Raw genomic sequence first — 17,109 nt, 5'->3', positions numbered from 1 at the left:
TCTACCCCAGGTTTGACGTCTTAAAGATACTTTATATTAAATTAATAAATGAACATCTAACCTTAAATTTATAATGTAATTTATTTAAAACTAATAGGGTGGCATAATACTGTTTGCTGTAGAAAAAGGGTGTGTAACCAAAGTCTAATTTAAAATGTCATCTAGCTAGTTATCTTAAATGCAGGTGTTCGTAATTTCTCACTCAAAAATCCAACAAAAAGACCTAGAAAACACATCCAAATTCATACCACCAAAACTGAAAATGGAAAGTGAGCCTCTTGCTAGATTCTTAAAGAAAGCTCCATTCACTAGAAAGGTGATGGTACTAGATTTAAGAGGTCAGCTAATAGCCCAGGCCTAAAAGGTTAGAACAGTTCTTGTTCTTCTGACAAGTATATATATTCAAAATCTGTACTACCCAGAAATATGAGCACACCACTTCCAAAGAAACACAAATGCTCCTGTAGCACCCTCACCCCTCATCCTCTATTTCTAAGTGTATTCAGGAACTACCACTCCACAGAAATGAATGAACAGAAAATAAAGTAGGGGCAAGTAATGACAAGTGACCTTGGGATATGGAGAACCATCAAGGAAAGCATTCTAGGCTGGGCTAAAGACAGAAGCACTCAGATGGTAGTGCAGACTAGGGTTATCACTTGTCATGAAATCAATGAAGTGAGAAAGCTATATAGGACTAAAGCAAAGATGAGTCTTTTTTGGAGCAGAACTGCTGAAGTATGAAATGTTATACTCCAACTGGGAAAACACCCCAGTGACAGTGTGAATAGACCCATGAAGTATCATAAACAACACCAAAAAAAATTTATTTCATGAGCAAGAAAACTACTATGTTCTTTGAATACCCTTGTTTTGTAGTTGAGATGCCTTCTATCGGTAACAGTAAACAAGGTGGTGATTTCTCTCAATTTCAAACCCCCCTTTTTTTAAAAATGTGCAACAGTCTTAGAAACTTCATTCCAAACCCAATCTCTGAGAAACACAAAAATCTTGGCTCCATGGACTCAATTTCCATCCTCCTTCTTGCACTTTGAACTTAAATGTCCAGTGAAACTGGCTTGGCTACAGTGAATGTGCCTGTCATTTTGCAGCAAGATCCACACTAATTTCTCTTGCAATCTCTTGCAGGTTCAAATGGCTAAAACCTACGGTTTCCTCTTTCCTGCAGGAAAAGTCTCTGGGATTGCTAATTAGAAGATCTAAATTCAAATCCTGACTATAACACTTATGAGCTGTGTGATAACCTTGGGTAATATCTTAAAAAGACACCATCTAGGCCCGGCGCAGTGGCTTTCGCCTGTAATCCCAGCAATTTGGGAGGCCGAGGTGGGCGGATCACGAGGTCAGGAGATCGAGACCATCCTGGCTAACATGGTGACACCCCATCTCTACTAAAAATACAAAAAATTAGCCAGGCATGGGTGGCAGGTGCCTGTAGTCCCTGCTACTCGGGAGGCTGAGGCAGGAGAATGGCATGAACCTGGGAGGCAGAGCTTGCAGTGAGCCGAGATTGCGCCACTGCACTCCAGCCTGGGTGACAGAGCGAGACTCCGTCTCAAAAAAAAAAAAAAAAAAAAGACACCTTCTAATCCAAAAGAGTTCTACCTCGTCAACAAATAAGAAAATGTATGGGAAGGTGGAATAGTGCCTAGGACATAGTTGCCACCTGATACTGTAACTGGAAAATCAGGACCGGTGTTTCTACTCATATTGCATATTTTCCTAATAGCAGGAGCCTTGTGACTAAGTATGTTTGAAGATACAGATAAATAAAGAGTGTTTTCTTCTAGGTTACCATGTCTTGGTAATCTCCAAATCTATTAAAAAAGAAACCTCTTTCCTATCTTAATGAAAGCTAAATCTCTGTTAGGTAATTATTTAAGTCAGGCTAGATTTGACAGACCTGATTTACTGATTGACCCACTTTCCTCACTACCAACTTATTTGATTTTAAACTAATAATTTGATATCACTAAATGCAAGCATATCATTAAAAAACAATCTTAACTCATTTGCAACATTTTTATTAATAGGTGATGCTTGGCTGGCTCACACCTGTAATCCCAGCACTTTAGGAGGCTGAGACAGCAGAATCACTTGATTCCAGGAGTTTGAGACCAGGCTGAGCAACATAGCAAGACCCTGTCTCTACTAAAAAAATTTTAAAATTAGTCAGACAAGGTGGTGTGTAGTGTAGTCCCAGCTATTTGGGAAGCTGATACAGAAAGATCACTTGAGCCCAGGAGTTCCAGGCTGCAGTGAGCCGTAACTGCACCACTGCACTCCAGCCTGGGTAACAGAGTGAGACCTCAGCTCAAAAATAATGATAATAATAATAATGTTAATAATAATGTTATGTTTGTTTTCATGTGTATAATTAGCCAATCCAGCAATATTTTATCATAATCTTCTTTCAAAACATGATCATACGATGGTTAAGATTCTTATAATTATGATCAATAATACAGTTTTCTAATGCATAACTCACAGACTGCCAAAGAAAGATAAAATGTTCAATTATAGTAAATTATTTCCAAAGACAAAATTTAATATTATTCAAAGCTAGAAAAAAAAATCTACAATTATCATCGAGTGCTCCAGGCAGTAGGACATTACAAGCAGTAAACAATGCTCTAAAACACATGGTGAAATTGAAGGAATTCATGGCTTCTATTAATTTGGTTTTAGGAGATTGACTTTACTATTGGATGCCTCAGCTTCCCCTTGTGAAATTCTTGTGTGTAACTAGGTTTCTCAGGAGCTGGACTTCTGAAGTTCTGTTTTACTGTGATTCAAAGAGGAGGAGAAATATGTGCAGTGCTAAATCTCACCCAGCGCTTTCTGCAGCAAAATGAACTTATGTGTCGAAAATAGTATTTGAATAGGGACTAAAGGTAAAGAATTTTGCTTGGATTATTTCTTGCCCCGTATCAAAGTCTTCCATTTTTTATTCATAGAGATTTTAATGACTATAATTACCAGAAATGTCAAATTTAAGGATAAGCTAAAATTTCAAATCAGAAGCAATACACTGTAAGGTGATATACTAACACAAAAGGGAGTAGATTTATATTTCTCTGTTCAAATTCCCTGAGGATTATGATATTGTGCAATGAAAATTACTGCAGGACTGAAATAAAAAGAAATAGCTGCACTGCTTTTCAAAAAAGCTTAATCCTTAAAGACAACAAAAATTGATGAGAAATAACTTTTTCTAGAGAATGAATTTTTCACTGAATAATCCATCAAACAAAACAGGTAGAAACAGAAGGGCTCAATATTGGGTATCGGGCTTTAATAAGGTAAGTGCATTTACTGACTACTTAAAATAGCTAAAAAGGGAATTAGCACAAACTCAGGCCCATTCCACCTTACTGCAATAGAAATTGAGTATCAAGAGAAAGAGTCTTCAATTACAAATATACTACCTCCATAAAATGTTGCCATTCAGTCATCTTTGTGTGTTTTTGTTTTCTCTGTATTTATGATTCAGTGTTTTCTAATGCAGAAATTCTCTACTTCAAGGAACATGAACAGAGAAACGTAGCCCTTTGTGAGTTGAGGGTTATTAAAAGTAAACATGATCAGATAAAAAGACAGATGTCTTCTACAGACAAGAGACATTAGGGAATGGAGAGCACAGTTAAAACTGTATTAAATTACAGTGATTAAGATGTTACAAGTTAGACTTCTTCACTAACTGGAACATTTCCACTAAAGCTTGCAGGGCTACATATTAGAACTGAACTACCAAAGGTAAAAAGCACATTATATGACATTCTAAGACTAGTAACAAGAATATAGGCTTGAGAAGAACAAACAGTGAAGTACTGTAAGTTTTCTGGGCAGAATATCATTGATTCCTATTTCCTGAGAATGTTGTTATGCTATATTGCAATAAAACTTTTTTCTAGAAACACTAAAGGTAAAATTACCATTCAACAGTAATAGCATTGTTTTCTCATATTTTAAATATTTTATACCCTTGCAAAGCTTGATCGGCTGTATTTGGATGATTCAGATCAAAGTGATATTTAAATGGTCTACTACACATTTAAGTATTCCGTGGAAATAACAAAGGGTTTTTAGATACAAGACTGTGAGTGTAGCCTTACCTTTATCCAAAATGTATGAATCTAGAGTAGTCCTTTACTTCCTTGGCAATAAAATGAGGAGAATAAAATATTCCTTTTTTACCTAACAGAGTAAATGTTGTGAAGCGTAGTTACATGAGACTGGATGATTTCTTTAACACAGACATTTCACAGATAAAATTTTTGAACATTGTGTCATAGCTTACCATCCCAGCACTTTGAGAGGCTGAGGTGGGCAGATTGCCTGAGCTCAGGAGTTCAAGACCAGCCTGGGCAACACGGTAAAACCCTGTCTCTACTAAAATACAAAAACTTAGCTGGGTGTGGCAGCGTGGACCTGTAGTCCCAGCTACTCGGTAGGCTGAGGCAGGAGAACTGCTTGAACCTGGGAGGCAGAGGTTGCAGTGAGCTGAGATCGCACCACTGCACTCCAGCCTGGGCGACAGAGCGAGATTCTGTCTCAAAAAAAAAAAAAAACAAAAAATCTCACTAGGGCACTAATCAAAGGCTTTATTGTGATTTAGATTAACTTGAATATCTATCTCTTTTATCTAACTATATCATTTAGAAGCAGCACATTACCTTTCTCTATGTTGCATGTAGGTTCCTGAATTCTAGTCCCATGTCTAACCTTGGCTACATGATTACATTCTCAGGGCCTCAGCGTACCTATTAATTTTGTAGATTACCAATCATAATTATAATAGTTATTGATAAGTTGAATATTTTTTTAGAAACCATGCTTAAGATTATTTAAAATTTATTTTCAAAATTAAAGTCTTTGGCTCCAGAGAATTTGCTTCTGAAAATTATTCATCTGTTGAAGTTTATAAATAATTATTTTTTCTCAGGCTGTAATCCAGTTCTCTAGGATCTGATAAATCACATGCATGACCAAATTACAATAGAAGGATATTTTTAAAAAATTGTCTAGGTACTCCCTTCAGACCCACAATAAGTGAACAATCACTTAAAAATTACATTGAAATTATTTTCCCTACAAAGGACGTTTTAGTGACCCTGCATGATTTTATAAAGAATTTTCTGACTCTAGTGTTCAGAAAAACTTAATGCATATCTGAAGTGTGACTTTTATTAAAGCAGGGGTAAAACCACTAGAACAATTATTTTATAAATGATGATTGTCTGAAAAATATGTAGAACCCATCACAGAGTGCATATTTACAAAGGCATCAGTATCTTTTAATGCAAATGACAATTTTCTTGGAGTATTTTATTATTCTAAAGTGTAAACATTTATTCTGTTGTTTGCCACTATACTAGATCTCATGACTCCATGAACATTTCTCTCACTTTCTTTTATTTATTTATTTTTGCAAACTTATTCTCTCAAAAATTAAACCTTCTTCCTGTATCCTTGGATAAATATCCCACAGACTTTAAAACACTGGAGAAATAAGGACATTAATTAAATTTCTGAAAGTACTTAACATGTAGGGTACAATCAAGGTCTGGCAGAATTTGGTTTGAATATGTTTAACCTCTGGAAGTAACAAACAATAAGAGATATATACAAATTCTAACTTAGATAACCGAACTTACCTATACAGACGGTTCCATCATTAGTGATAAACCTGTCTTGGTTACTGCTGGATCTGAAGCCAGGTACACACATACAATAATAACTTCCTTCTGTGTTAGTGCAATTAGCATTTTCGCCACAGGACTGAGTTAAATTTCCACATTCATTATCATCTGTTGGCATATGAATTTAAAAGATTATTTTTATATAATTGACATAAATTTTGACTATTTTCCATCAGTATTTTGGAATATTGACTGTTAGTTTAAGGTATATGATGTTTATATCTACAAACCTTAGTGCTAAAGAATCCATATTCCACACTTTCTTATTCTTGTTTATAATATGAGATCTTCTTTGTAGTTGCAAAGCAAAATAGGATCTCTTACTTTAAAAGCACTAGATATAACTATTAAATCTATATGGCAATATCTTTCAAATTTTTACATATAATTTAATTATAACCATGTCAACAAGTATAAGCTCACTTTGAATTTATGGTACTCTTCATAATCCATCAAAAGAACAACATAAATTAAAAATGAAAAATCAGAAATTACAAATTGACATGTTCTTATCAAGTACTATTTATTTCATCCACTGTTCCACAGAAAAAGTTTGCATTACTTGGCACACAATCTTTTCATGTATTCATTAATGCATTTATTTACAACTATATGCATTATATTGTTCCACAGAATAGTACGCAATACAAAAAATTAAAAGTAAATAATACAGTCTTTACCTTTATACTCTTACAATATAATTTATCAGGGAAGATAAAGGTTCATAAAACCTTTTTAAACATCAGAGAGCAGATTTATATTATCTGTTAAATAAATTGATTGGAAAATACGTGCTTCTCAGAGATGAACATAATGGTCTGGAGGAGGAGAATATTTTCCAGTGACATGAAACCCTGTTGTGGGTTAAAAAACATAGTTCAAGTCCTAAACCCAAGGTGTCTATGAATGTGACATTGTTTGAAATAGGCCCTTTGGATATGTTATTAAAGAAAAACAAGGTCATACTCGATTATGGTGGGTGCTAATTCAATGATTGACATCCTTATAAAAGGACGGAAATTTGGATACAGAGACACAGAAGAGAAGGCTTCGTGAAGACAGAGGCAGAGACTGAAAGATGTAACTGCAAACCAAAGAATGACAAGGATAGCTGACAACCACAAAAGCTAGAGGAGGCAAGGAAGGATTCTTCCCTAGACATTTTCACGTTTTTGAAGCAGCATGGTTCTGCTGACACCTTGATTTTAGACTTTTAGCCTCCAGAGCTGTGAGAGAATAAATTTCTGATATTTTAAGCCACTAATTTGGTCATATTTTTTTTATGGCAGCCCTAGAAAACTGATAGACTCAAACTGGAGAATATAGGATAGGTAAGTATCAGTTAGAGAGAAAGAGAAGAAGAAAGGAAACTAAAGGAATAAAAAATTTTGGACAAAAGTGCAGGCAGAAAGGTGACTGGGATATTCTGAAGATTGTAAGAAGCCTAATTGGGGAGCACAGAGAGCAATCATAGGAGAATCATAAAAACAAGTCAGGTTTGAAAAATGTCTTGAATCTTTATTCTTCATTTTATTCAAACCAAGCTTAATTTCTTTTTAAAGGGTGAGTTGTGTAGCATTTAATTCATATACTGGCTATTGCTCACATATAGTAATTACTAAAAGTTGAAGATTATTCCAAATGTTTTATAAATATTAATTAGCTTAATGCTTTATAGAAGCTCTAGGAGGTAGGTATTATTATCTTTAACTGATGAGAAAAATAGAGCAGACAGAGCCCAGGCATCATACCTAAGAGTTTTTTCTTTGTGGCATCAGATAGCTTTTTACTTTACCATAGTTACCTTCCTGGCAGGTTGAGAGCGAATCTCAAGTTCTGTTGAAAATTTTAATCCCTAGCATTTGACCTGATTTATTACTGGGAAGACAGAAGAGCAGAGCAGCAAGGGAAGAACTTTGAGCTTCTCCTGGAGACCAACAACTTTGAGAGATGAAAGAACAAAGAAGGTTGAGTTATCAAAAGTTTGTATAAGCCAGGCAGGTAATGTAACAGCTTGATTCCATCAGGAGTCAGACAATAGAAGGTGGTGTCGTGTAGCTTATGGTACCAGTAAGTACACACTCACTTAAAAAATTTAAAATTTAAAAAATTTTAAAAGCATATTTAAGACACTTTGTTCAGATTTAGCATTTGGCCAGGCACTTGTCAAATGCCCCTAAAGCACAGCATATGGAGGTGGGAGGAAGAGAGAAAAATTGCTGAAATATGACAATAAAGTAAGATAAATTATGAATAGTCTTCTATAAAATGCTGAAGAGTTAATACTTTATTAACATGCATTTAATTAATTTACCTATTTTATATAAATAAATATATGATGCAACTCTATATGGCTATATATACTCAGAAAGTAGATATGTATGTCTATGTATGCATAAAATAGAAATTAAACTAGTTTCTTAAAATTAACTGAGAGTGGCTCACAAATTGAACATAAGCAAAATAGTTCAACCATATTAGGTTTGATTCAATCATTCAGTTACTCAAATATTTATGGAGTCTCCCAGTTCCCAAAAGTGAATATATCTATACTGGGAAATAAGTAAAAATTAATCAAAAAGTCAGGATCTGTGCCCTGCTGTCAGAGTTCACATTCTAAAGGCAAGTTAACACAGAAGCATATAATTGAGTTTTTATTAAAATTAAAGTTTTCATTTTTATCTTTAAATTTGACTCCCTTCATGGCATACTGGGAGAAGTTTATATTAAACTTTAAAAGAAATTGGCTCTCAGATCAGTTATTGGTAATATAGAGGACGATGAGGATTGTATCCCTTGTGGGCTATAGCTGTAAAAATGATATGCAAAAATATAGAGAAAAAGAACTCATGAGGTCTGAGGTATTGGTTGGAGTCCAGGAAAATGAACCACTTTATATCACCTAACTGATTGTTTGTAAAAATAGATTAACTTGCCAATATGTTGCTTAAGCCTAAAATATTGTTACTAGTCTTGGGTAATACATTAATAGGTAGAAAAAAACAAAAGTTGATATTAATTTTTGTGTCTCTTCCTGCTGTATGGTTTTGAGCGCTTGACCTCTTTGCTTTCTTATCAAGAATTTGGAAAGAAAAATATTTCCTTATCTATCTCCCTATCTTCTGGGCTGGATATATGATATGGACAAATTCCCTAATGTTCCAACTCAAATCTTGTTCGGTAAAATACCACTTATCTGAAAGTAACCTCCCTCTTCCCTCAAGATTGTGGAGATAGGCAAGAAATTATCTTTGTGAAGTAATATATAAATATGAATTATTTAAATTGCCTTAAACTTTCCGGTGTCCAACTTCATAATAATTAATCTTCAAGGAGAAAGTTTCTCTGGATGAGTATAGTATAGAACAATAAAAGTCTGCTTCTTGGGCACTCTTATTTCTAATGTTCAAATCAATTCACCAGTTATACTACCTAATCCCTGTAACTAACTCTATAATTTTGGTAGATTGTAAAATAACTATTTAGATTAAGATGTCCCTTGAAAAATTCTTTAAAATACAATTATATTGTAGATATATTTTAAAATGTTATTAAAATGTTTTAATAAGGAAAAATATTTGGTATTCTCTGATAAAAAATTCTTCCCGGTTCACCTCTGATACACCGAGTTAAGCACGGCAAGAACACAGGCATACACACAGCTCCTAACTTTAAGGTATCCATAGCTACTGGAGAAGATGTACCAACACCCAAATTATCAGATTGTAGAGTGTGTCAAAAATAAAAGAGGTATTTATTAGTACAGTGGCAACTGGAAGAAAATGGCTTCCTTAGGTCATTTGCAAGATAAAAAGGTGAAGATTATTGACAGAGAAGTATTAGGAAAGGAAGTGATGTTTGGAGTCAGGTAATGAAGTATAAGCAAGAGTTTAGACAAACAAAAGGGGTCCCCACAATCCAATCAGGCAAAGGAAGAAGTTTACCTAAACACCTGGAGTCCTGCAGGAACAGCATAATTTAGAGGAGGATTGTACTGTCAGACACTGGGCAGGAGGGTAGCGGCTTCAGGGCAAGAATCTGTGCAGGTAGGCATGGCTGAAACCGAGAAAACGCTTGCCAAGAATTTGGAATTATATCCAGTGGGTAAAGGATGTCCATCAACAGGTTTTATGTAGTGGATAAATATGATTGGATTTGAGTTTCAAAACATGTTTTCAAGGATAAAGAAAACTAAGGCCCAAGTAACTCTGGTTACAAGACTTGAACTAACCAAAACAGAATCAAGGAGAAAGAAGTAGGGAATATTTCAGAAATATTTAGGTGTTACGAGTCAGTGATTTGGAGAAGATAAAGAAAAGAGGGTAGGATTAAACAGGTGATGGCTACATGCAAATTTTTATATCATATTTTGCTTTTCTGTATTTTAAATTTTTCATAATAAAATAATACTTAAAATATCAGTGGGGCTTGGAGATTGAATGGATATTTGAGTTGGCTGAAGAGAGGGGAGCAGCAAAAATGAAATCCAGGTTCTGACTTGGAGCGATCTGGTGGATAAATTGATCCACTTACCAGGACAGGGAGAAGCAGAGGAGGAACATTCTTGCAGGGTAAGATGTTGAGTCACTTTTGGACATAAAATGTTGATGTGCCTTAATTAACTGAGAACATTTCAGAAGATGTATCAACAGTTCCATAGTCAACCATACAGTCATGAATTGTCTATTCATGAGAGAAAGCTCACAACTCCCTTCTTCTCTTCCAGAGCATGAGTCAGATTCAAGAGCATGGCATTTCTCAGCTCCTGAGAAAAGGGGCAAGCCTGCTGTTTTTCTTTGTGCTTCATCTCTAAATGGACTCCTTTGCTCTCCTTCTAACTCCCCAGGTTCCATCTCAGCTTACAGAGCATGGGTATGGGCATTATTGCACTCTTGTTTTGCCTCCCCATCCTCCGTTTTTTGTTGTCCTTTGTATCTTCTTCCTTGAGTTTACTCCTTCTTACCAATCAAGTGATAAAGTCCAGAGGATTGAGGGTAGGATGTGACGGTAGAGAAAAATGACAAAGGAAGCCTCTCCACGTATTTTTCTTTCAGCATTACCAGAAAAAGCCTTTGGGGTTTCACATGGTTCAGCCCAACTTGCCAGTAAACTACACAGGGGGTTAAAATAATAAACAGATGCATATGTCTACAATATATTTTCAAAATATCTGTTGGCATTTTGTTTCTGTTGTTGATGGTTATCTACTCGTTTAGTTATTTTGGAGTTATATCAACAAGTAGATTAGCAAGATTTATACCCGATAGTATGAAAGAATTATTTCAGAGAAAACACATATTTCAAGCATTCTGTTAAATGGTACATTTTATATTACTTAATTGTTGCAAAAATGCAATGATTGATATTGTCTTCATTTTACTTAAGAGGAAACTAAAGCTCAGATGGGTTAAATCATGCTAGCGTAGAAAGAGAATCTGGTAGACACAGTTTTTATGCTTAAGACTGTCTGACTCCAAAGACCAAGTTATTTTTCAGCGTTGAAGAGTGAAGTGTACTTTATCATAAAGTGTACTTCTTAATAAGACATAAAGAGCGAGCATATAATTCTCCAAATTCAAGAGTGATATTGAGTCCCCTAGTAATGAAACATTTTTGACCATAAACCATATGATTATGTTATCTTCTTTGTATAATAGGACAGAAGCTTATTTGCTTTATAAGACACTGGTATTCAAGAATCTCAACAAGATTTTAGTTTATATTTCATTTTTTAATCTATTGACCAAAGATGGAGAAAAATAAAAGGAAAAAAGAAAAAAGAATCGTCTCTTTCTTTTTTTATCACTTGAGATATTATTGGCCGGGCTCAAATTGATTATAACAACTTGAAATCTATGGAACTTTAACAGCAGCATCACTCCTGTACACATTTTCCCTCTGGACGTGATTGCCAGTGTTGCTCCGTAAACTTGAACACTAAAATGCCTATAACCATTATGTGATTCCTTGTGAAACAGGCCCTCTGTGTCAAAGGTGGAGTAACATAGAAAGCTTTTTTTTTTTTTTTTCTCTTTTTCCCCAGTGCAGCTGCTGGGCTCATTTGTTTTCAACAGCACTGGGAATTCTCTTTCCATATCAGTACTATAAGGAACTTTAAAAGATCATCACTATCCTTCTCAATTATGGACTTTCTGTGGTTTGTATTTATTTTGTGAATACCAAGGTAAAAATACAAGTAAAGAGATAAGGAGGAAGAAAGATCACCAGAAAGGAAAGAAAAAAAAGAACTACAATGAATCCAGAATGGATTCAGTCAAGACAAATAATAGACTTATAAAGCCCATAGTGTAAACTCACATTTCCTTGACCATGAACTCAAGTTCAATTTATTAAAGGAAATGTAAAATTCATCAAATGAAAGTGTTACAATTATAAATAAAGCAGAGTTATACAAGAATAAAATGTTTGTGTTGGGTATTTATTATTATTTTCAATATCTGCATTGGGAATGAATTTTTAAAGTGTTTGAAACTACAGGTTCATTTCAAAATTTTTTTGAAGGAAAAATGTCACTTTGACTATGAATCAGACTTTGAAAAGTATGTATAAGCCAGGAAAAAAACAAACAATACTTGTATAGAATGGTCTCTGTTTCTGTTTACACTTACTTATTTTCTGAGGGAAATGCAGCACTTAAGAAAATGTTCCCGTTTTATATTATTATCATTTTTTGGTCCTCTTTGTCAGAACTATTAATATACACATATTAGAAAAACAAACAAAATGAAGTATAAGTAGAGAAGGTAAATGAAATGAAACAATCTTATGTTTGTACATATTGGAAACCACTTATCTTACCATTGGAGATATGGAAAATTCTGACACATTTTTTTCAAACTGTCAAAGACTCTAAAACTTTGTCATTCCATTGTATCTATCAATCAATGGTACAGTAAAGATGAGTAATGCTCTTACAGTATCTCTGGGACTTACATGATGGCTATGAAGTTGTTTTTGAGGAGCTAGTTTTATTGAATTTTGTTTCTAATCATTGAAGTAATGCATATTCAGTGGGGAAAATTAAATCATTGGTAGAAAAATCTTACAAGCTCTCAGTTGCAAAAAAAAAGCTGCTAGTTCACAAAGGAAAAACTATTAGAATAGTATCAGATTCTTGCTAACATCACTGAAACACAATAGAGTAACACGTTATGTCACTGAGATAAAATGAGTGTGTCTTTATAATTCTCTAACCTGCTAGAGAAACCGTTCTCTGAACAGAATGAAATACATTTGTAGAAATACATGGATTCAGAGAGTAGATCAATCATGCACTGTGTGTGAAGAAAATATTCAAGACAGCATTCTAACCAAATACCAATGAATTCAGGAGACAGAACTTTATATGGGGGAAGATTAGATGGAGAGGTAAAAATGGTGGACAATAAGCTCTGCAATACATAAATTCAAATAGATGATGACTGTGTGATCATGAACACATAACACAAGTGCTAATTATGACTCTCATAGGATACATGTTGAAAGGAGAAACTAATAAATGGTCTGCACCGGCCAGGCGAGGTTGCTCAGGCCTGTAATCCCAGCACGTTGGGAGGCCAAGACAGGCAATCATCTGAGGTCAGGAGTTTGAAACTAGCCTGGCCAACATGGTGAAACCTCGTCTCTACTGAAAATACAAAATTACTGGGCATGGTGGCACATGCCTGTAATCTCAGCTACTTGGGAGGCTGAGGCAGGAGAATCGCTTGAACCTGGGAGGTGGAGGTTGCAGTGAGCCAAGGTCACGCCATTGCACTCCAGCCTGGGCAACAAGAGCAAAACTCCATTTCAGAAAATAAATAAATAAATAAATAAATAATAAATAAATAGTCTGCACCTAGTAGGGTTCATATTACTTTAGTTAGGGTGAGGGTGGAGCACAGTGGGCAAGTAAAACACACTGGAAAAGAGAAGACTCGTTATCTAATTTTAGTAAAGGACAAAAACATCGAATTTATTATAAGTATCTGGAATGAGAAATGTACTGAAAATTCACAATTGAATTTAAAAAACAGGGAAAAAAGATAAAGTAAGCCTTCAAAATCTAACATAAGAGAAAAAACAAAACTCTGAGTAAAAACAAATGAGCTATCATTAAATAATTTTGATGGAATAAGAATAGCAATCAAGTATATCAACTGTTACACTAAATGAGGAAGACATGCATTTCCCCATAAGACACAGCACGTCAGATTACGTTGCAAACAAAATCCAATTATATTTTGTTAACAATAAACATACTTAAATTTTAAGTGGAAACAACCTTGAAAATTTCAACAAAGAAAATAGGGATGGCACACAATATTAAAGTAGAATTTAAGATTAAAGTTATTAAAAGACACAGAAGCACATTATATCACTAAAAGTTCAGTTTATTAAAAAATTGTAGTTAGAAATATAGAACTTAAACACAACACTTTAGCTTAAAAGCTATAGAGAAACAAATTACATGACATTCAAAGGGAACTAGACAAACGTGCAATAATAGCTAAGTATTTTAATTTTCCTTTTTATGAATCTGATACACCTAACTTACTAAAAAATTTGTGCTTATATCAATAGAGACCAAAAATGTAATTAATAAAATTCATCAGATAGGGGAAAAGTTTTTTCAATGTAGTAATGGCTACTTAACAAAAACAACATAAATATTATTCTAAATCGTGAAACTTTGATCAGCATGGCCAAACTAATCTTCAGGAAATGTGTAGATATTTAGTAATGTAAGAGATGTGCATATTTCTCAATTCCTTTGCATTCAATTTCAATTTGATAGACAAAATATAAGATCTCATTTCTATAATCATGTTGAGATTATGTATTTAAATATTACTGAGTACAGAACCCTCTTGTATATTTACATGACATTTATTTTGTGTTCTTGCTTTTGTTATCTGGCTCTTCATAGCTTTTGCTTGGGCATTATTAATTTTCTTGTAGATTTGCAAGAGGCTTTTAACAATTATCAACTATTGCCTCTCACTGATATGACATAAATGTTAAACTTAAAATTGTTTTTAACTTTATTTGTGGCATAGTTTGTTTTATTTACTTGTTTGCTTCCCAAGCTGCAGAGATTTTTTGTAATCATGTCTTGCATTCTTTTCCTTTCTTGTTTATGATCTTGTATCGCATTTATAAACCATTCATACTCCTAACATTATAAAAATGTTTAATAGTACTTTTGTATTGACTTTGTTTTTTTTCCTACAATAAAATCTCTAAAATAATATGCAGTTTACTTCAGTGTAAAATGTGAAGTTGAAATCTAATTATTTTCCTAAAATGAGTAAGTTTTTTCATCATTATTTTTGTGTAATCATTCATTTTTTTCCTGATGTAAAATGTTATTTTTTCATACTCAAAATACACTAATTTACTTAGAACAGTTTCTGAAGTCTCTCTTATGTTGATGAGTTTTTCCACACCTTCATAACTGCCAGCCAGGTTTACTTATGAATGAGACCTTGTTTCCTTGATTTTAAGATGCCGTAAATTTTAAGACATATCATCAGTGCAATAAAATATTTTGGAAAAAACCTATCTAATCTATACTTACTAAAAGTGTATGCATTTATTTACACAAATACATTGTAATTTCTTTACTATATAATAACGATTGACTCTAGTCTTTTTCTAGATTATATTCTAATATGACTTTGAATTACCTTTGGTATCCAACAGCATATAGCATCAGGATGATACGCTCCTTCCATAATTTGTGATTATAACCTTGACCTCTATATGTATTGCATTTAGGAATGACATTAGTTATTAGTTATTGCATTTAGATATTGCCGAAACACAAAAATTAGCAGGACTTTGTCTTCATTTTTTAAATATAAACTAGGATATCACTTGTTTCCCCTTTGCTTCTTGGTATAGCGCTCTAAACTTACATAACTTTCCCAGCATTCAGTTTAAGCTGTCGGATACATGTCCCATACCTAGATAATATCCCTTCTGGAAGCCTACATTGGTTATGTCAACTGCACCTAGCCTTGCACATTTTATTAGTCGTTCATAGAGATTTGACTCTGATTACCTCTAAGCAAGAAATGGCAACAAACTCATAGTTTATTTATGAGTCAACAAGTTCATCTTGCTATCATACTGATTAGTACGTGAAAAACAGTATTTGTCTAGTGTTCAAGTCTATGTTAGCTTTTAATTTTTGGTAAGGCAAGAGCCTAACACTCATTTTGCAAATCTCTCAATCTGTTCACTTTCTTCCCCATTTTAAAAATCTATTATGCAAAACCAGGTTGCTCAAATATTATTTGTCACAATGAATAATAAAATGTAATATTGTTGACAACAGAGAATTGAATTACCTATCAATATCATAAAATTAAAATTACCTAATGTTTGAGGAAACAACAATAAAGAAATAAAAACCCTTGTAAATAATGAGACAAAGAAGAAAAAGAAGTCAAAATGGAAGCATTGTGTCCTTCAGAAAACAGAAATGAGTACAGGCATACCTTGTCTTACTAAGCCTCACTTTATTGCACTTTGCAGATATTGCAATTTCATGGTTTGTTTCAGCTCTGTGTCAATCAAGTCCATTGGCATCATTTTTCCAAAAGCACGCGCTCACTTCAAGTCTGTGTCATATTTTGGCAATTCTCACAACACTTCAGACTTTTTCATGATCACTATACTAGTTATTGCAATATGTGATTAGTGTTCTTTGATATTATGATTGTAATTGTTTTGGGATGCCATGAACCATGCCCATATAAGATGGCAAACTTAATTGATAAATGTTGCGTGTTCTGACTGCTGAACCTACTGGCTGTTTCTCAGTCTCTCCATTGCTCAGCCCTCCCTATTTCCTGAGACACAATAATACTAAAATTAGGCCAGTTAATAACCCTACAATGTTCTCTAAGTAAGTGCTTAAGTGAAAGGAAGAGTTGCATTTATGTCACTTTAAATCAAAAGCTAGAGATAATTAAGCATAGTGAGGAAGGCATGTCAAAAGCTGAGACAGCCCAAAGCCTAGGCCTCTTGCACCAAGCAGCCAAGTTGTGAATGCAGAGGAAAAGCTCTTGAAGGAAATTAAAAGTGCCACTCCAGTGAACATACAAATGCTAAGAAAGTGAAAAAGGCTTATTGTTGATACGGTGAAAGTTTTAATTGTCTACATAGAAGAACAAACCAGCCACAACATTTCCTTAAGACAAAGTCTAATCCAGAATAAGACTGTAACTCCCATCAATTCCATAAAGGCTGAAGGAGGTGAGGAAGTTGCAGAAGAATATTTGAAAGCTAGCAGAGGTCGGTTCATGAGGTTTAAGGAAAGAAGCTGTTTCCATAATATAAAAGTGCAAGAGGAGGCAGGAGGTGCTGATGTAGAAGC

General features: G+C 34.1%; 1 protein-coding gene across 1 annotated transcript in view; it reads right to left on the bottom strand.

The window, feature by feature from the left end:
* The window catches only part of ADGRL4 (adhesion G protein-coupled receptor L4), a 116,361-nt gene that overhangs the window by 49,965 nt on the left and 49,287 nt on the right, over positions 1 to 17,109 (bottom strand). Inside the window, exon 3 of the mRNA XM_001155188.8 lies at positions 5,679 to 5,831. Within this exon, the coding sequence (XP_001155188.3) occupies positions 5,679 to 5,831 (153 nt within the window). The remainder of the gene's footprint in view (positions 1 to 5,678; positions 5,832 to 17,109) is intronic.

The sequence above is a fragment of the Pan troglodytes genome, chromosome 1 (assembly GCF_028858775.2).
Source record: "Pan troglodytes isolate AG18354 chromosome 1, NHGRI_mPanTro3-v2.0_pri, whole genome shotgun sequence".
Lineage (NCBI taxonomy): Eukaryota > Metazoa > Chordata > Mammalia > Primates > Hominidae > Pan > Pan troglodytes.
Note: the sequence above shows the minus strand (reverse complement) of the source record. Positions and strands in the feature narration are given on the sequence as shown.